This window comes from Cnephaeus nilssonii, assembly GCF_951640355.1.
Source record: "Cnephaeus nilssonii genome assembly, chromosome: 13".
NCBI classification, from domain to species: domain Eukaryota; kingdom Metazoa; phylum Chordata; class Mammalia; order Chiroptera; family Vespertilionidae; genus Cnephaeus; species Cnephaeus nilssonii.
In genome coordinates this window covers 33,924,168-33,940,198 of record NC_137084.1, presented here as the reverse complement: position 1 = coordinate 33,940,198, position 16,031 = coordinate 33,924,168, and the positions used below count along the sequence as shown (strand labels likewise).

The window sequence follows — 16,031 nt, the reverse complement described above, 5'->3', positions numbered from 1 at the left end:
TTAGCAGCTGGTGCTCTCTTAAAGTTGAGTAAACTGGAGAAAGCTGATGAATTGGATTGTAGATGCTTAAGTGTGACTTTTATATATACAGGTCTTCCTGTCACCAAGAGCAGCTTTTTTATTGTTACGGATAACATCACTTCCAATTCTCTGGATCACAACTATAGGACCAGAACAACAGATACCCCATTGGGCGGTGCTCATTCCTCTTAAGATTTAGATCATTAGATATTAACAGGAACACAGCATGGGGCTGGGAAAGAGAATGATGCAAAGATTTCTAACATATATTAAATTGCAATTCTTACTGGGTTAAGGAATTTGTATTATAAAAGACTGATTTCAATGATTTATGGTGAAGTCATCATTTTAAGTAAAACATCACATAGAAAATAAAAACTGAAACTAAATATATGTTTATAACCATAGTATTGATACAATTATTATGAGGATTATAATGAATCGTATTATGTTATTCTTACTTTACAAGCCATTATCAACTAATCCACATCAATCCTGGTCATCTTTAAAAAATATAGATATAGTGCTTTTCTTAAAGGTGTTAAAAATATTTTGAGAAAATTCTCTTAGTATATAATGAATTTTTAGGGCTTCAAATGTGAAATAATTCAAACCTCTATATAACTTACATTTTATTCATGCATTTATTTGCAATAATAAATCATTTGATAAGCACTAACTATATGTAGACTTTACATATATTATTCTGTTACAGAAAACCAGAGAAGAACCAAGCAATACTTAGAGAGATGGAGTTACATTTATTACTCGTGGGTCCAGAGGAAAATGTCTCTCAAATTCTGGGCCCCAACATGGAGGAACTTTCCCTATTTATATGTTTTTACCTTCTTTGTATCCCAAATATGGGGTGTTTCCAGCCCCCTTTGCAAATTCTTAAAGAGCCTCTATGTGCTGGGGCCTTGAGACCTCAACCAAAGGCCTGGCCTGGTGCCAGCGTTGATAACTTCGTCCGGGGAAGGTTTAATGGCCTCTCTGAAGTGGGAGTAGTCTTATTTTCCTTATTATTTAAGCACGCAAGCATTTACAGAAGCCTAATAGCAGGGTTACAATTTCAAACAGCAGTTTTTATACAAGATGGATGCTTCAATTCCACTGAGTTTTCATAGCAATCCTTTCAATAAATACAGTCATTAGCCCCATTTTCACATGAGGACACTGAGGTTTGGAAAGTAAAGGAAATGGAATTCAACAAAGGTTTTTATGACTCCAGAGTCCTTTTTATTCTCACTACCTCAGTTTCCCCCTAGAAACACAGCCCTTCTTTGAACTCCAGTCTTCTTGACTTTAATTTGCCTCGCCCTTTGCAGCTGCTTTGCTCAGTTCTGGATTCTTGTGTTCCCCCCGTAACGATTGAGGACCTGCTCTAAAACCTAATGGAGGCATAATGCTGCCACCTATCTGATTTCAAATATGGCCACACCCTGGTCTCCATCTATTGGATCAAGGCCCTTTGGATGCCCTTGGTGTACCTAGGATTCATTTAAGCAGCTTATCCCCCAACTAAAGTCCCAGAATTGGATCGGTTGTATTAGCTCTGGTCCTAGCCAGGCTTCAGGTTATCCCTTTCTCTCCTAACCATTGCTGAGGTGTGACTCTACACCATGTAAAGAGCCAATACAAGCTTGAATAGTACCTGAATGGGAGAGATCAGTTCGTCCTGCTCTCGGAAGTCCTCTACAGTAGGCAAATATCACGTAATTTTAGAAGTGTTAGAGACAGACAGCAATGTGTCTGCTGATAGGAACCAGGTTGATATAAATGTTGGAAAATGTGACATGTGATAAGCAGTTGAGTGAAATAGGAAAAGAAAAAAAAAGGAAAGGAAAGGAAAGGAAAGGAAAGGAAAGGAAAGGAAAGGAAAGGAAAGGAAAGGAAAGGAAAGAGATCAAAGGAAAGGAAAGGGAATCAAAGGAAAGAAAGGAAAGGAAAGGAAAGGAAAGGAAAGGAAAGGAAAGGAAAGGAAAGGAAAGGAAAGGAAAGGAAAGGGAATCAAAGGAAAGGAAAGGAAAGGGAAGGGAAAGGAAAAGAAAAGAAAAGATAAAAAAAAGGAAAGAAAAGAAAAAGAGAATAATGATAAATATAAAAAGGAGGCCAGGAGGAAGAGGGATGTGATTGAGGAAGGGCGAAGAAAGAATTTCTAAGATACTGGCAATATTCTGTTTCATAATCTGATTAGTGAGTAATGGTGTTCATTTTATATTTTTTCTTAAAAATCTAAATTTATGTTTTATACATACTTTTGTATATCTATATACACTGAGTGGCCAGATTATTATGATCTCTGAATGCATAATAATATGGCCACTCAGTGTATATCCTATATAATAAAAGGCTAATATACAAATTGTCCCCTGGACCAGCAGTTCGACCAGCAGGCAGTTTGGCCAACCACCCATGTCCCCTCCCTTGGCCAGGCTGGCCAGACCCCACCCATGCACGAATTCATGCACCGGACCTGTAATATATATCTTACTTAATAATAGACAAACATGTAAATTGACCGTACCTCCAGTACGCCACCAGCCAATCAGGAGTGATATGCAAATTGACCCAACAAAGATGGTGGTTAATTTGCATACACAGGCGCTGAGTGCTGGGACAGGACGCAGGTGTTCTGCCCCACTCCCCAGTCTCTCAGGGCCTCTGGGCAGCATGGAGGGGTGGGGCTGGAGCAAAAAGAGGCAGCTCCCCGAGCAGAAAGAGGTATCTCTGGGGCCTGAGCGGAAAGGGGCTGGGCCAGAGTGGAAAGGCGGTGCTGGCAGCCAGGGAAAGGAAAGCCCATTCTAGCACGAATCTTCGTGCATTGGGCTCCTAGTATATATATATATATACACACACTGAGTGGCCAGATTATTATGCATTCAGAGATCATAATAATCTGGCCACTGAGTGTATATATAAAAGGCTAATATGCAAAGAGTCCCCTTGGAAGTTCGACCAGGAGTCTAGGAGTTCGATCGCTCACTATGACATGTGCTGACCACCAGGGGGTGGCACGAAAAGAAAGGAAGGCCCCGGCTAGCAGATTGGGAAGGAAGGCCCTGGCCAGCAGCTGGAAGGTTCCAATCAACTCTGTTTCCCAGCCAGGCCTAGGGATCCTACGCGTGCACAATTTCGTGCACCGGGCCTCTAGTACAATAATAAAAGTAAAGGACTTCTAGTCAAGATGGTGGCATAGGTAAATGTGGTATGCCAATCCTCCCATAAATACATCAAAATTACAACTAAATTAAAATTACAGAACAACAATCATTCAGAACTACCTGAAATCTAGCTAAATGGAAATCCTATAACTAGGGAATTTAAGAAGAAGCCACATTGAGACTGGTAGGAGGAGCGGAGACACAACACATGTGTGGTGTATAAACATTGAGAGGGATATCTTGGTTGCAAAGCCGCCCCCCACTTGAAGAGTGAGGGGTCATAGACCCATATCAGGTCCCCCAATAGAGAATTCCAGTACCTGAGAGAGAAGTCCCCATAACTTCTGGCTGTAAAAACTAGTGGGGATTGTGACTGTGTGAGACCATCTGGGCACAAGCTACATTTTATTTTATTTTAAAATATATTTTATTGATTTTTTTCAGAGAGGAAGGGAGAGGGAGAGAACGTTAGAAACATTGATGAGAGAGAAACATCAATCAGCTGCATCCAGAACACCCCCTACTGGGGATGTGCCCGCAACCAAGATACATGCCCTTGACCGGAATTGAACCTGGGACCCTTCACTCCGCAGGCCGTCTCTCTATCCAATGAGCCAAACCAGTTAGGGCACAAGCCACATTTTAAATGCATATATGGCTATGGTATTGGACAGCACAGAATACAGAACATTTCCATCATCTCAGACAGTTGTATTGGACAGTATTGACCTAAGTAGATCAGGGCTGCGTATTTTACCTCCTGAAGTACCTTGTGCTTTTCTTTTATAGCACTTATCAAAGTTAATAATGAATTAATGTCTGTCTTCCATACTAAATTATTAGCCCCATGAAGACAAGAACTGTGTCTATTTTGCTTACCAGTGTATGTCCAGTGCCTAATATAGTACACGGCAAGTAACAGACCCTAAATAGATATGTGTCAAATGACAAATTAAGCTATATACTAAAATATACAAAAACTCTATTCCATGAAATTTGGGGATCAGATAGGAATATGATCAGTAGTTCTGTGTATAGGCCTGTGGTTGGCAAACTGCGGCTCACGAGCCACATGCGGCTCTTTGGCCCCTTGAGTGTGGCTCTTTCACAAAATACCACGTGTGGGCATGCACGTACAGTGCGATTGAAACTTTGTGGCCCATGCACAGAAGTCGGTTTTCGGCTCTCAAAAGAAATTTCAATCATTGTACTGTTGATATTTAACTGTGTTGACTAATGAGTTTGCCAACCACTGGTATAGGCAAATGCTTTTGCATTCAAGTTTCAGATCACTTTCTCACTTTCTGAATATTTTATTATTTTTCCTGAAATGAAGAGGACAATAGTATCTAGCTAGTAAGATTTGGGGACCTGCTACTTTGATAATATTACTAAAAGGATGATGTTCAACATATAATCATTTCACAATATATGTAAATCAAACCATCATGTTGTACACCTTTAACTTATATAGTGATGTATGTCCATTATTTTTAACTAGAGGCCTGGTGCACAAAATTCATGCACGGAGGAGAGTGAGGTGGTGTTTGTACCTCAGCCCAGCCTGCACCCTCTCCAATCTGGGACCTCTCAAGGGATGTCCGACTGCCAGTTTATCGGGCCTAAACGGGCAGTTGAACATCCCTCTCACAATCCAGGACTGCTGGCTCCCAACCTCTCACCTGCCTGCCTGCCTGATTGCCCCTAACTGCTTCTGCCTGCCAGCCTGATCAACACATAACTGCTCCCTGCCAGCCCTATTACCCCTAACTGCTCTCCCCTGATGGCCTGGTCACCCCCAACTGCCCTCTCCTGCCAGCCTGGTTCCGCCTAACTGACCTCTCCTGCAGGACTAGTTGAGCCCACCTGCCCTCCCTTGCAGGCCTGGTCCCTCCCAACTGCCCTCCCCTGCTGGCCATTTTGTGGCGGCCATCTTGTGTCCACATGGGGGTGGCCATATTTGATACATGGGGGCCCCCAACTTGTGTGTTGGAGTGATGATCAATTTGCATATTACCTGTTTATTCCATAGGATAAAACTGGAAACAAAACCATTTTATGTTGTTCTTCCTAGTCATGATCCATTTAAACATGTTGGTATTACTTATAACCAAAAAGATATTCTTATAACAAGTGAAAAACACTTAACATCACTCTTTTAGAATCATGATCATTAAATTTTTATTTTGCATTGTAAGATGAGAGAGAGGTTAAAGAGTGCAATTTTATTCTTTTATAAATTATGCAATAACATACTTTAAAAAGAATAAACAGCCCAGTTGACACAGAAACAGAATAATTAAAAGAGTCTTGAATAAAAATAAAAACAAAATAATTAAATTATAGCTATCATGGCTAGCAATGGGTTACATGTAAAGTTTGGTAATATTAGAAATATTGGTACTTGGTGATCATAATAGAGGGTGGAAACATTAGCAGCATGTAATATTGTTGCCCTAGGCTGTCTGGAGCAGTGCTCTGATAGATGTGTTTTCACTAGGATTTAGCCTTAGTTAATACGTCCAAATAAGCTTTGTCTGCTTCTGCAAGGCTTTTTTGATGGCGCTCATAGAGGATATTGTCTTCCTTTCTTCAGGACTTCTCGGAAACTTCATCCTTTGGAGCTGTAGAACCTAAAAGGTCTAGTTCACGGAGCAACTTCCTTAGCTACTCCTGCCTTTCCTTCTTGAGCAGATGTTCACGCAGGTTATGCAAAAGCTGTACTTCACCCACAGTTTTCCCCCTGTAGGGAACAGAAACAGAAAAGCCACTCCATTAGCTCTCCTCTTCCCATCATAAAGCCAGCCCTAAAATTCCAATCCCCATGTCCTCGCCATGCAGAACAAGAAACGGTACTTACTTAATGGGTTGCCTATCTGACTTTGCAAAAAAACAAATTGCAAACATGACGATCATTACTTTAACCATGTCTTTTTTGGCTATCCAAGATTTTTATTTATTTGTTTTCCCCATTTTTTATTAAGGTATTATATGTGTACATATCTTACCATTGCCCCCCCCCCAACCCCACTCCCATACATTCCCTCACCCCCCAGTGTTTTGAATCCATTGGTTATGCTTATATGCATGCATACAAGTCCTTTGGTTGATCTCTTATCTCCAACACCTCTCCCTAACCTTCCCACTGTAATTTGACAGTCTGTTTGATGCTTTACTGTCTGTATCTATCTTTTTGTTCATCAGTTTATAATGTTCTTTATTATCCATAAATGAGTGAGATCATGTGGTATTTTTCTTTCATTGACTGGCTTATTTCACTTAGCATAATGTTCTCCAATTCCATCCAGGTTGCTGCAAATGGTAAGAATTCCTTCTTTTTTTATGTCAGCATAGTATTCCATTGTGTAGATGTACCATGGTTTTCTGATCCAGTCATCTGCTGACGGGCACCTAGGCTGTTTCCAAATCTTAGCTATTGTAAATTGTGCTGCTATGAACATAGGGGTGCATATATCCTTTCTGATTGGTGTTTCTAGTTTCTTAGGATATTTTCCTAGGAGTGGGATTACTGGGTCAAATGGGAGTTCCATTTTCAGTTTTTTGAGGAAACTACATACTGTTCTCCACAGTGGCTGCACCAGTCTGCATTCCCACCAGCAGTGCACGAGTGTTCCTTTTTCTCCACATTCTCGCCAACACTTGTCGTTTGTTGATTTGTTGATGATAGCCATTCTGACAGGTGTGAGATGTTACCACATTGTCGTTTTGATTTGCATCTCTTGGATAATTAGTGACTTTGAGCATGTTTTCATGTGTCTCTTGGCCTTCCTTTTGTCTTCTTTCAAAAAGATTCTATTTAGGTTCGTTGCCCATTTTTTTATTGGATCATTTATCTTCCTTTTAAGTTGTATAAGCTGCCTGTAGATGTTGGAGATTAAACCTTTATCAGTGATAACATTTGAAAATATGTTCTCCCAAACAGTGGGCTTTCTTGTTGTTTTGTTGATGGTTTATTTTGCTGTAAAAAAACTTTTCATTTTGATGTAGTCTCATTTGTTTATTTTCTCTTTAGCTTCCATTGCCCTAGGGGCAGTATCAGTGAAGAAGTTCTTTCGGCATATGTCTGAGATTTTGCTGCCTGTGGATTCCTCTAGTATTTTTATGGTTTCCCATCTTATGTTTAAGTCCTGTATCCACTTTGAGTTTATTTTTGTGTATGGTGTAAGTTGGTGATCTAGTTTCATTTTTTTGCATGTATCTGTCCAATTTTCCCAACACCATTTATTGAAGAGACTGTCTTGACTCCATTGTATGTTCATGCCTCCATTGTCAAATATTAATTGAGCATAGTGGTTTGGGTCGATATCTGGATTCTCTATTCTATTCCATTGATCTACATGTCTGTTCTTGTGCCAGTACCAGGGTGTTTTGAGAACAGTGGCTTTGTAATACAGCTTGAAATCTGGTATTGCGATCCCTCCTACTTTATTCTTCTTTCTCAGGATTGCTGTGGCTATTCGGGGTCTTTTTTTATTCCAGATGAATTTTTGGAGAGTTCTTTCTAGGTCTGTGAAATATGCCATTGGTATTTTGATGGGAAGTGCATTGAATCTGTAGATTGCTTTGGGTAGTATGGACATTTTAATGATGTTGATTCTACCAATCCATGAACATGGTATGTTCTTCCATCTGTTTATGTCTTCCTCTATCTCTTTTTTCAGTGTCCTGTAGTTTTCCGCATATAGGTCTTTTACCTCCTTAGTTAAGTTTATTCCTAGGTATCTTAATTTTTTTGGTGCGATGGTAAATGGGATTGCTTTTTTAGTTTCTCTTTCTGTAAGTTCACTATTGGTGTATAGAAAAGCCATAGATTTCTTGGCATTAATTTTGTATCCTGCTACATTGCCGAATTCATTTATTAAGTCTATTAGTTTTTTGATGGAGTCTTTCGGTTTTTTTATGTACAATACCATGTCATCTGCAAATAAGGACAGCTTTACTTCTTCTTTTCCAATTTGGATGCCTTTTATTTCTTCTTCTTGTCTAATTGCAATGGCTAATACTTCCAGTACTATGTCAAACAGGAATGGTGAGAGTGGGCATCCTTGTCTTGTTCCTGTTCTTAGGGGAAATGGTTTTAGTTTTTGCCCATTGAGTATGATGTTTGCTGTGGGTTTATCATATATAGCTTTTATTATGTTGAGGTATGATCCTTCTATTCCCACCTTGTTGAGAGTTTTTATCAAGAAAGGGTGTTAGATCTTGTCAAATGCTTTTTCTGCATCAAGTGATATGACTATGTGATTTTTATCTCTCAATTTGTTTATGTGGTATATCACATTTATTGATTTGCGGATATTGTACCATCCTTGCATTCCTGGGATAAATCCTACATGGTCATGGTGTATGATCTTTCTGATGTGCTGCTGGAGCCGATTTGCTAGAATTTTTTTGAGGATTTTGGCATCTATGTTCATGAGGGATATTGGCCTGTAATTCTCTTTCATTGTGTTGTCTTTATCTGGTTTTGGTATTAGGGTGATGCTGGCTTCATAGAAGGAGCTTGGAAGTGTTCCTTCCTCTTGAATTTTTTGGAATAATCTGAGGAGGATAGGTTTTAGTTCTTCCTTGAATGTTTGGTAAAACTCCCCTGTGAAGCCGTCTGGCCCCGGGCTTTTGTTTGCGGGAAGCTTTTTGATGACTGCTTCAATTTCTTCCATAGTTACTGGCCTATTGAGCTGTTTAGATTCTTCCTGATTGAATTTTGGAAGGTTATATTTTTCTAGGATTATGTCCATTTCCTCCAGGTTGTCCACTTTGTTGGAATAGAGTTGTTTGTAGTATTTTGTAACAATCCTTTGTATTTTGGCGGGGTCTTTTGTTATTTCACCTCTTTCATTTCTGATTTTGTTTATTTGGGTCCTCTCTCTTTGCTTCTTGGTGAGCCTGGCTAGAGGTTCATCCTTTCAAAGAACCAGCTCTTGGTTTTGTTGATCTTTTGTATTGTTTCTTTGGTCTCTATGTCGTTTATCTCCACTCTGATCTTTAATATTTCCTTCCTTCTGCTTACATTGGGCTTTTCTTGTTGCTCTTTTGCTATAGATTTTGGATTGTTGTGTTTTCACTGTCATTTGTTACCATGATGTTTTTTATTTCTTCCTAGATCTCTCTGGTAACTCAGTCATTGTTTAATAGCATGCTGTTTAGTCTCCATGAGTTTGATTTCTTTGGATTGTTTTTATTGTAAGTTGATTTCCAGTTTTATGTCACTGTGATCTGAGAAGATGCTTGATATGATTTCTATCTTCTTAAATTTTAAGAGACTTTGCCTATGTCCCAACATATGGTCTATCTTTGAAAATGACCCATGTGCATTTGAGAAGAATGTATATTCTGTGGCTTTGGGGTGAAATGTTCTGAAGATGTCAATTAATTACCTCTGGTCTAATGAGTCATTTAGGATTGATGTTTCCTTGCTGATTTTTTGTTTAGAAGATTCGTCCAATGGTGATAGTGGGGTATTAAAATCTCCTACTATGATTATATTGCTGTTAATCTCTCCCTTGATATCCTCCAGGAGTTTTTTTTTTATGTATTTGGGTGTTCCTGTATTGGGTGCGTATATGTTTACCAGAGTTTCTTCTTATTGGATTGCTCCCTTTAGTATTATGAACTGGCCTTCCTTATCTCTTGTTATGTCCTTCACTTTGAGATCTAATTTGTCAGATATAAGTATTGTTACCCCAGCTTTTTTTTCATTTCCACTCGCCTGGAAAACCTTTTTCCATCCCTTCACCCTCAGTCTATGTGCATCTTTTTTTCTGAGGTGGGTTTCTTGTAGACAGCAGATATATGGGTCTTGTTTTCTTATCCAATCCGTTACCCTATGTCTTTTGATTGGAGCATTTAATCCATTTACATTTAAAGATATTATTAATAGGTACTTATTTTTCGCCATTTTTATTCTTTACCTCTGTGTTCCTTCTTCACTTCCTATTTTTATTATTATTTTTTTAAAATATATTTTATTGGTTTTTCACAGAGAGGAAGGGAGAGGGATAGAGAGCTAGAAACATTGATGAGAGAGAAACATCGACCAGCTGCCTACTGCACGCCCCCTACTGGGGATGTGCCCACAACCAATGTACGTGCCCTCGACGGGAATCGAACCCGGGACCTTCCAGTCCGCAGACCGACACTCTATCCACTGAGCCAAACCAGTTTCTGCACCCTCCAACATTTTTAAAGAAGGAGAAAGCACAATGGCCTGGCCCTAAGCTTTTCATGAGTTGGCAGTCTAACCATGTCTTTTGCAGACATCATCTTCACTAAAGAGGAAAAGCAAAATGCAGGTATTTAAAAAATATTTTTACTATTCCAAACTATAAAATTAAACTTAGCAGTTTACATTTCTAACTACACAACTGTACACAGAGTGGTACAGCAACTAATTGCATTGGTTTTCATGGAGAACTTTTGGAATCAGCCTCTTTTTTTAAAATATATTTTTATTGATTTCAGAAAGGAAGGGAGAGGAAGAGAGAGATAGAAACATCAATAATGAGAGAGAATCATTGATTGGTTGCCTCCTGCACGCCTCCTACTGGGTGTTGAGCCCACAACCCAGGAATGTCCCCTTAACCGGAATCAAACTCAGGACCCTTCAGTCCCAAGTCCCACACTCTACCTACTGAGCCAAATCTGGTAGGGCCAGCCACTTTATTTTACTGATACATCAGTATGTATTATACAGGGAATATACACATAATTTGACTTGGAAATTAGACAGATTAGTTTTACATGCCAGGTAAATTAGTTTTATTTCTTAGGTATCTTTTTGAGAGTTCTTGTGCAAGTTTTATTATATGAATTTTAAGCCACATGAGGAATTAAAATGTTTACTTTTTAGATTTTCTTCCTACATTTTATGTTGCCTAAGACTAAATGCTTATAATTTGCTTGGAAAGTGGCTAATTATCTTACTTAGGTAAATTATTAATACTGTTTATTTACTTAGAAATTTTCTTTTGCATAAGTCTGTCATTTCAGGCACTGCAATAATAACCATAAATAACCATAAATACCAAATTAATAGATTCTGATTTAGAGATATTTTTACTAAATTAATGCACACTTCTACCATTTAAAAATGTGTCAAAGTATTTAAAAATCATCTAATTAATTATAAGAATTTAGAGCTTTGGCTTCATATAAAATGCTTGTTTCTTTTTTTCTTCAGCTTCTTTTAAAACTATCTTGTCTGAGTATAATTTTTAGCACTTGCCTCTTTTGTTCATTAGCTTTTCATCTCAAAATAAACAGTCTTATCTTAATCTGCACTTCAGTAATTGCAAAGCCTATTATTATAGAAGTGCTTTTTCTTAATGCTTAATGTTCTCTGTTTTAACATACACATAGAGTCACTATGCACTCACATTTTAAAGGATAATGGCTTTATTTCCTTATTTTTCAAGTGGTGGCATCATTTAGAAGTGGTATAAGAAAAAGAGCAGTGTCAGGAGGCGATATCGACCTCCAGACCAAGCAAAGCCCACGCTCTGCTGCATCCCCTTAGTTTTGGTCAGACTTCCCGCCACCATCGCCATCATGCCCAAGAGAAAGGCTGAAGGGGATGCTAAAGGAGATAAAGCCAAGGTGAAGGACAAACCATAGAGAAGACCCGCCAGGTTATCAACGAAACCTGCTTCTCCAAAGCCAGAGCCCAAGCCTAAGAAGGCCCCTGCAAAGAAGGGACAGAAGGTACCAAAAGGGAAAAGGGAAAGCTGATGCTGGCAAAGATGGGAATAACCCTGCAGAAAATGGAGATGCCAAAACAGACCAGGCACAGAAAGCTGAAGGTGCTGGACATGCCAAGTGAAGTGTGCGCATTTTTGATAACTGTGTGTTTCTGATGAGTGTACAGTTAGAAATACTATTTTTATCAAGTTTTATAAAAATGCAGGATTTTGTTTTACTTTTTTTTAAGCTTAGTTGTTAGCACGCAGAACACTTCATTGTTATTTGGGGTGGAGCGGGGAAGGACATACAGTACTAATAGAATGTCTCCAAAGCTGGACTGACATGGGAGGGGGGGGGAGAAATACCTTTCCTTTCTAGTTTTGAGAAACTTCCTCTTGGTTCCTGGGAGGAGAGATCTCTTGATGTTGACACACATTAGCCATCTTGGCACAAACACCTAATCGTGTGGGAAACTAAAATTCATTTTTATGTCCTTTTCTCCCTCTCCACATTAAGCATAGACTTTGGCTCTCTCAAGGCCAGAGATCTATTGGGACATGACCCCAAAATACTGATTTCCAGTATGTTGGACAATCTGAACTTTCCAGTGTCACCACTGAGATGGCCTCCCTCAAAAGAGCAGCAGCTCCTTTATTGATTGTGGATCTACAGATTGATATTCTCAGCCATTTTCATTTCACTTCCTGAAAGTCAGGGTTGGCTTGTGAAAAATTGTTAAACAACATGCTCAATGTGAAATGTCAACCCTCACTCTAAACTCTCCCTATTCAGAGCATCAGATGAAGACTTCACTGTGTTTTATGGTGGCTTTCTAATTTTGGTAGTTCATTGAAGAAGGGAGTTTCAAAGTTGTTGTATACTGTTAATCATTGTCTGCCCATATCCTGTCTGAAATACCTTGATTGTTTATGAAAAGTATCTTTAATAAAGCTGGATACAGTTTAAGATAAAAAGAAGAAGTATAAGCAATATGATCTACTGCATTTATTTTCACTGTATGATATAAAGCTTGCCTGTGCAATATAAAGCTATTGATGGAGCAACAAATACATATACTTTAATTTTGGTTCATGTTATTTTAAAAGGCACTGTAGCTAGAAGATGGGAGCATTGGTGTCTAATCTTAGCTCTATCACATTCACCTAGTGACTTCAGACATCTCTGCTTTGTTTCCTATTCCTAATAGGGACAAGCTTCTTATAAGAATGTCATGAAAAAGCTGAAAAATCAGGTGTACAATACCCTTACAATTCATGCACAGTTTTCAGAATAGAAAATTAGAAAAAAGCTTTATTGAAGGGAATAAATATTCAGCAGTAAAACTATTTCCAGCTTTAGTATACAACTTGAGTTCTCTGTGAGTAATAAAACAGTTTGATAAGGATATTCTGCAGTAAAAGTGGACTCTTATCTCAATTTAATAAATTTTTATTGGTTATTTAAATCAGAATGTTTTATTCCTCATTAGTCTGTTTTATTTCAAAATTTCAGTAAGATACCATTAAGCATATGAGGCCAAATTATAATGTTTTGTGTGTAATTTCAGATACATTTAGAAAAAGCAAAGCCCCTCAAAAGACTTTCATCACAAAAATAAATGATTTCAGCATATTTTAGTGGCATAAATTTATTTTGTATTGTGGCATTTTGTATTAAACATAATTCAAACCCCCCTTTCACATTGTAACTTGAACAAACAGCATACTGTTTGTAGAAAATTATACACATCAAATAATACCTAGATTATAAAAAAATATCTTATATAAGATTTAAAAGATAAAGTAAAGGTTACTCACCACACTATGTCTTAAGACAATATCTTTCAGGTATATTAGCAGCTGGTGCTCTCTTAAAGTTGAGTAAACTTGAGAAAGCTGATGAATTGGATTATAGATGATTAAATGTGACTTTTATACATAGGTATTCCTCTCACCAAGAGAAGCTTTTTTTTTTGTTACACATGACATCACTCCCAATTCTCTGGATCACAACTATAGGACCAGAACAACAGATACCCCACTGGGCGATTGGGCGGTGCTCATTCCTCTTAAGATTTAGATCATTAGATATTAACAGGAACACAGCATGGGGCTGGGAAAGAGAATGATGCAAAGATTTCTAACTAACATTAAATTGCAATGCTGAATTCTGACTGGGTTAATGAATTTGTATTATAAAAAAGATTGATTTCAATGATTAATGGTGAAGTCCTCATTTTAAGTAAAATGTCATCATGGAAAATAAAATCTGAAAATATGTATATGTTTATAACCATATTATTGATACAGTTATTATAAGGATTATAATGAATCATATTATGTTATTCTTACTTTGCAAGCCATTTTCATCTAATCCACATCAGACCTGGTCATCTTTTAAAAAAATAGATATAGTGGTTTTCTTAAAGGTGTTAAAAATATTTTGAGAAAATGCTCTTAGTATATAGTGAATTTTAAGGGCTTCAAAAGTGAAATAATTCAGCCCTGACAGGTTTGGCTCAGTGGATGGAGTGTTGGCCTGTACACTGGGGGGCCCAGGTTTGATTCCAGTCAAGGGTATGTACATTGGTTGTGGGCACATCCCCAGTAGGGGGTGTGTAGTAGGCAGCTGATCAATGTTTCTAACTCTCTATCTCTCTCCCTTCCTCTCTGTAAAAAATCAATAAAATATATGTTTTTAAATAGTGAAATAATTCAAACCTTTATATAACTTACATTTAATTCATGCATTTTAGTTTGCAATAATAAAACATTTGATAAGCACTAACTATATGTAGACATTGATAAGCACTAAATATATGTAGACTTTACATATATTATTCCACTGAGTTTTCATAGCAATCCTTTCAATAAATACAGTCATTAGCCCCATTTTCACATGAGGACACTGAGGTTTGGAAAGTAAAGAAAATGGAATTCAACAAAGGTTTTTATGACTGCAGAGTCATTTTTATTCTCACCTCAGTTTCCCCTTAGAAACACAGCCCTCTTTGAACTCCTGTCTTCTTGACTTTAATTTGCCTCACCCTTTGCAGCTGCTTTGCTCAGTTCTGGATTCTTGTGTTCCCCACGTGATGATTGAGGACCTGCTCTAAAACCTAATGGGGGCATAATGCTGCCACCTATCTGATTTCAAATATGGCCACACCCTGGTCTCCATCTATTGGATCAAGGCCCTTAGGATGCCCTTGGTGTACCTAGGATTCATTTAAGCAGCTTATCCCCCAACTAAAGTACCAGAATTGGATCGGTCCTCTTAGCTCTGGTCCTAGCCAGGCTTCATGTTATCCCTTTCTCTCCTAACCATTGCTGAGTGTGATTCTACACCATGTAAAGAGCCAGTCCAAGCTTGAATGTTAGTCCTGCTCAGGGAAGTCCTCTACAGTAGGCAGATATCACTTAATTTTAGAAGTGTTAGAGACAGACTGCAGTGTGTCTGCAGATGTGAACCAGGTTGATATAAATGTTGGAAAACATGATGTGTGAGAAGCAGTTTAGTGAAACTGGAAAAGAAAAGAATAGAAAAGAGAAGAAAAAAAGGAAAGGAAATAAAGAAAAGAAAAAAGAAAAGAAAAGAAAAGAAAAGAAAAGAAAAGAAAAGAAAAGAAAAGAAAAAGAGAATAATGTTAAATATAAAAAGGAGGCCAGGAGGAAGAGGGATGTGATTGAGGAAGGGCGAAAAAGGGATTTCTAAGATACTGACAATATTCTGTTTCATAATCTGAGTAGTGAGTAATGGTGTTCATTTTATATTTTTCTAGAAAAGATACATTTATATTTTATACATGCTTTAATATATCTATATATATATATAAAAGGCTAATATGCAAAGTGTCCCCTTGGAAATTTGACTGGGAGACTAGGAGTTCGATCGCTCACTATGACATGCGCTGACCACCAGGGGGAGGCACCTAATGAAGGAAGGCCCTGGCCAGCAGCCAAAAGGCCCTGACAGGCTCTGATCAACAGCCAGGCCTAGGGACCCTATCTGTGCACAAATTTCATGCACCAGGCCTCTAGTACAACAATAAATGTAAAGGACTTCTTGTCAAATGGTGGCATAGGTAAATGTGGTATGCCAATCCTCCCATAAACACATCAAAATTACAACTAAACTAAAATTACA

General features: G+C 38.1%; 1 protein-coding gene and 1 pseudogene across 2 annotated transcripts; one reads left to right on the top strand and one right to left on the bottom strand.

Moving 5' to 3' along the window:
* Positions 1–5,681: 5,681 nt before the first annotated feature.
* LOC307109400 (parathyroid hormone-like) lies at positions 5,682–11,752 on the bottom strand (the record flags this gene model as incomplete). Its single annotated transcript, XM_079788070.1, has 3 exons — positions 5,682–5,775; positions 6,046–6,124; positions 11,680–11,752. The coding sequence occupies 3 exons, from the start codon at positions 11,750–11,752 to the stop codon at positions 5,682–5,684; spliced, it is 246 nt and encodes an 81-aa protein (XP_079644196.1).
* A 1-nt stretch (position 11,753) lies between these two features.
* On the top strand, positions 11,754–12,024 carry LOC307109972 (non-histone chromosomal protein HMG-17-like; annotated as a pseudogene). Its single transcript has one exon. The product of its transcript is annotated as a non-histone chromosomal protein HMG-17-like (transcript).
* The last annotated feature ends 4,007 nt before the right edge of the window (positions 12,025–16,031 follow it).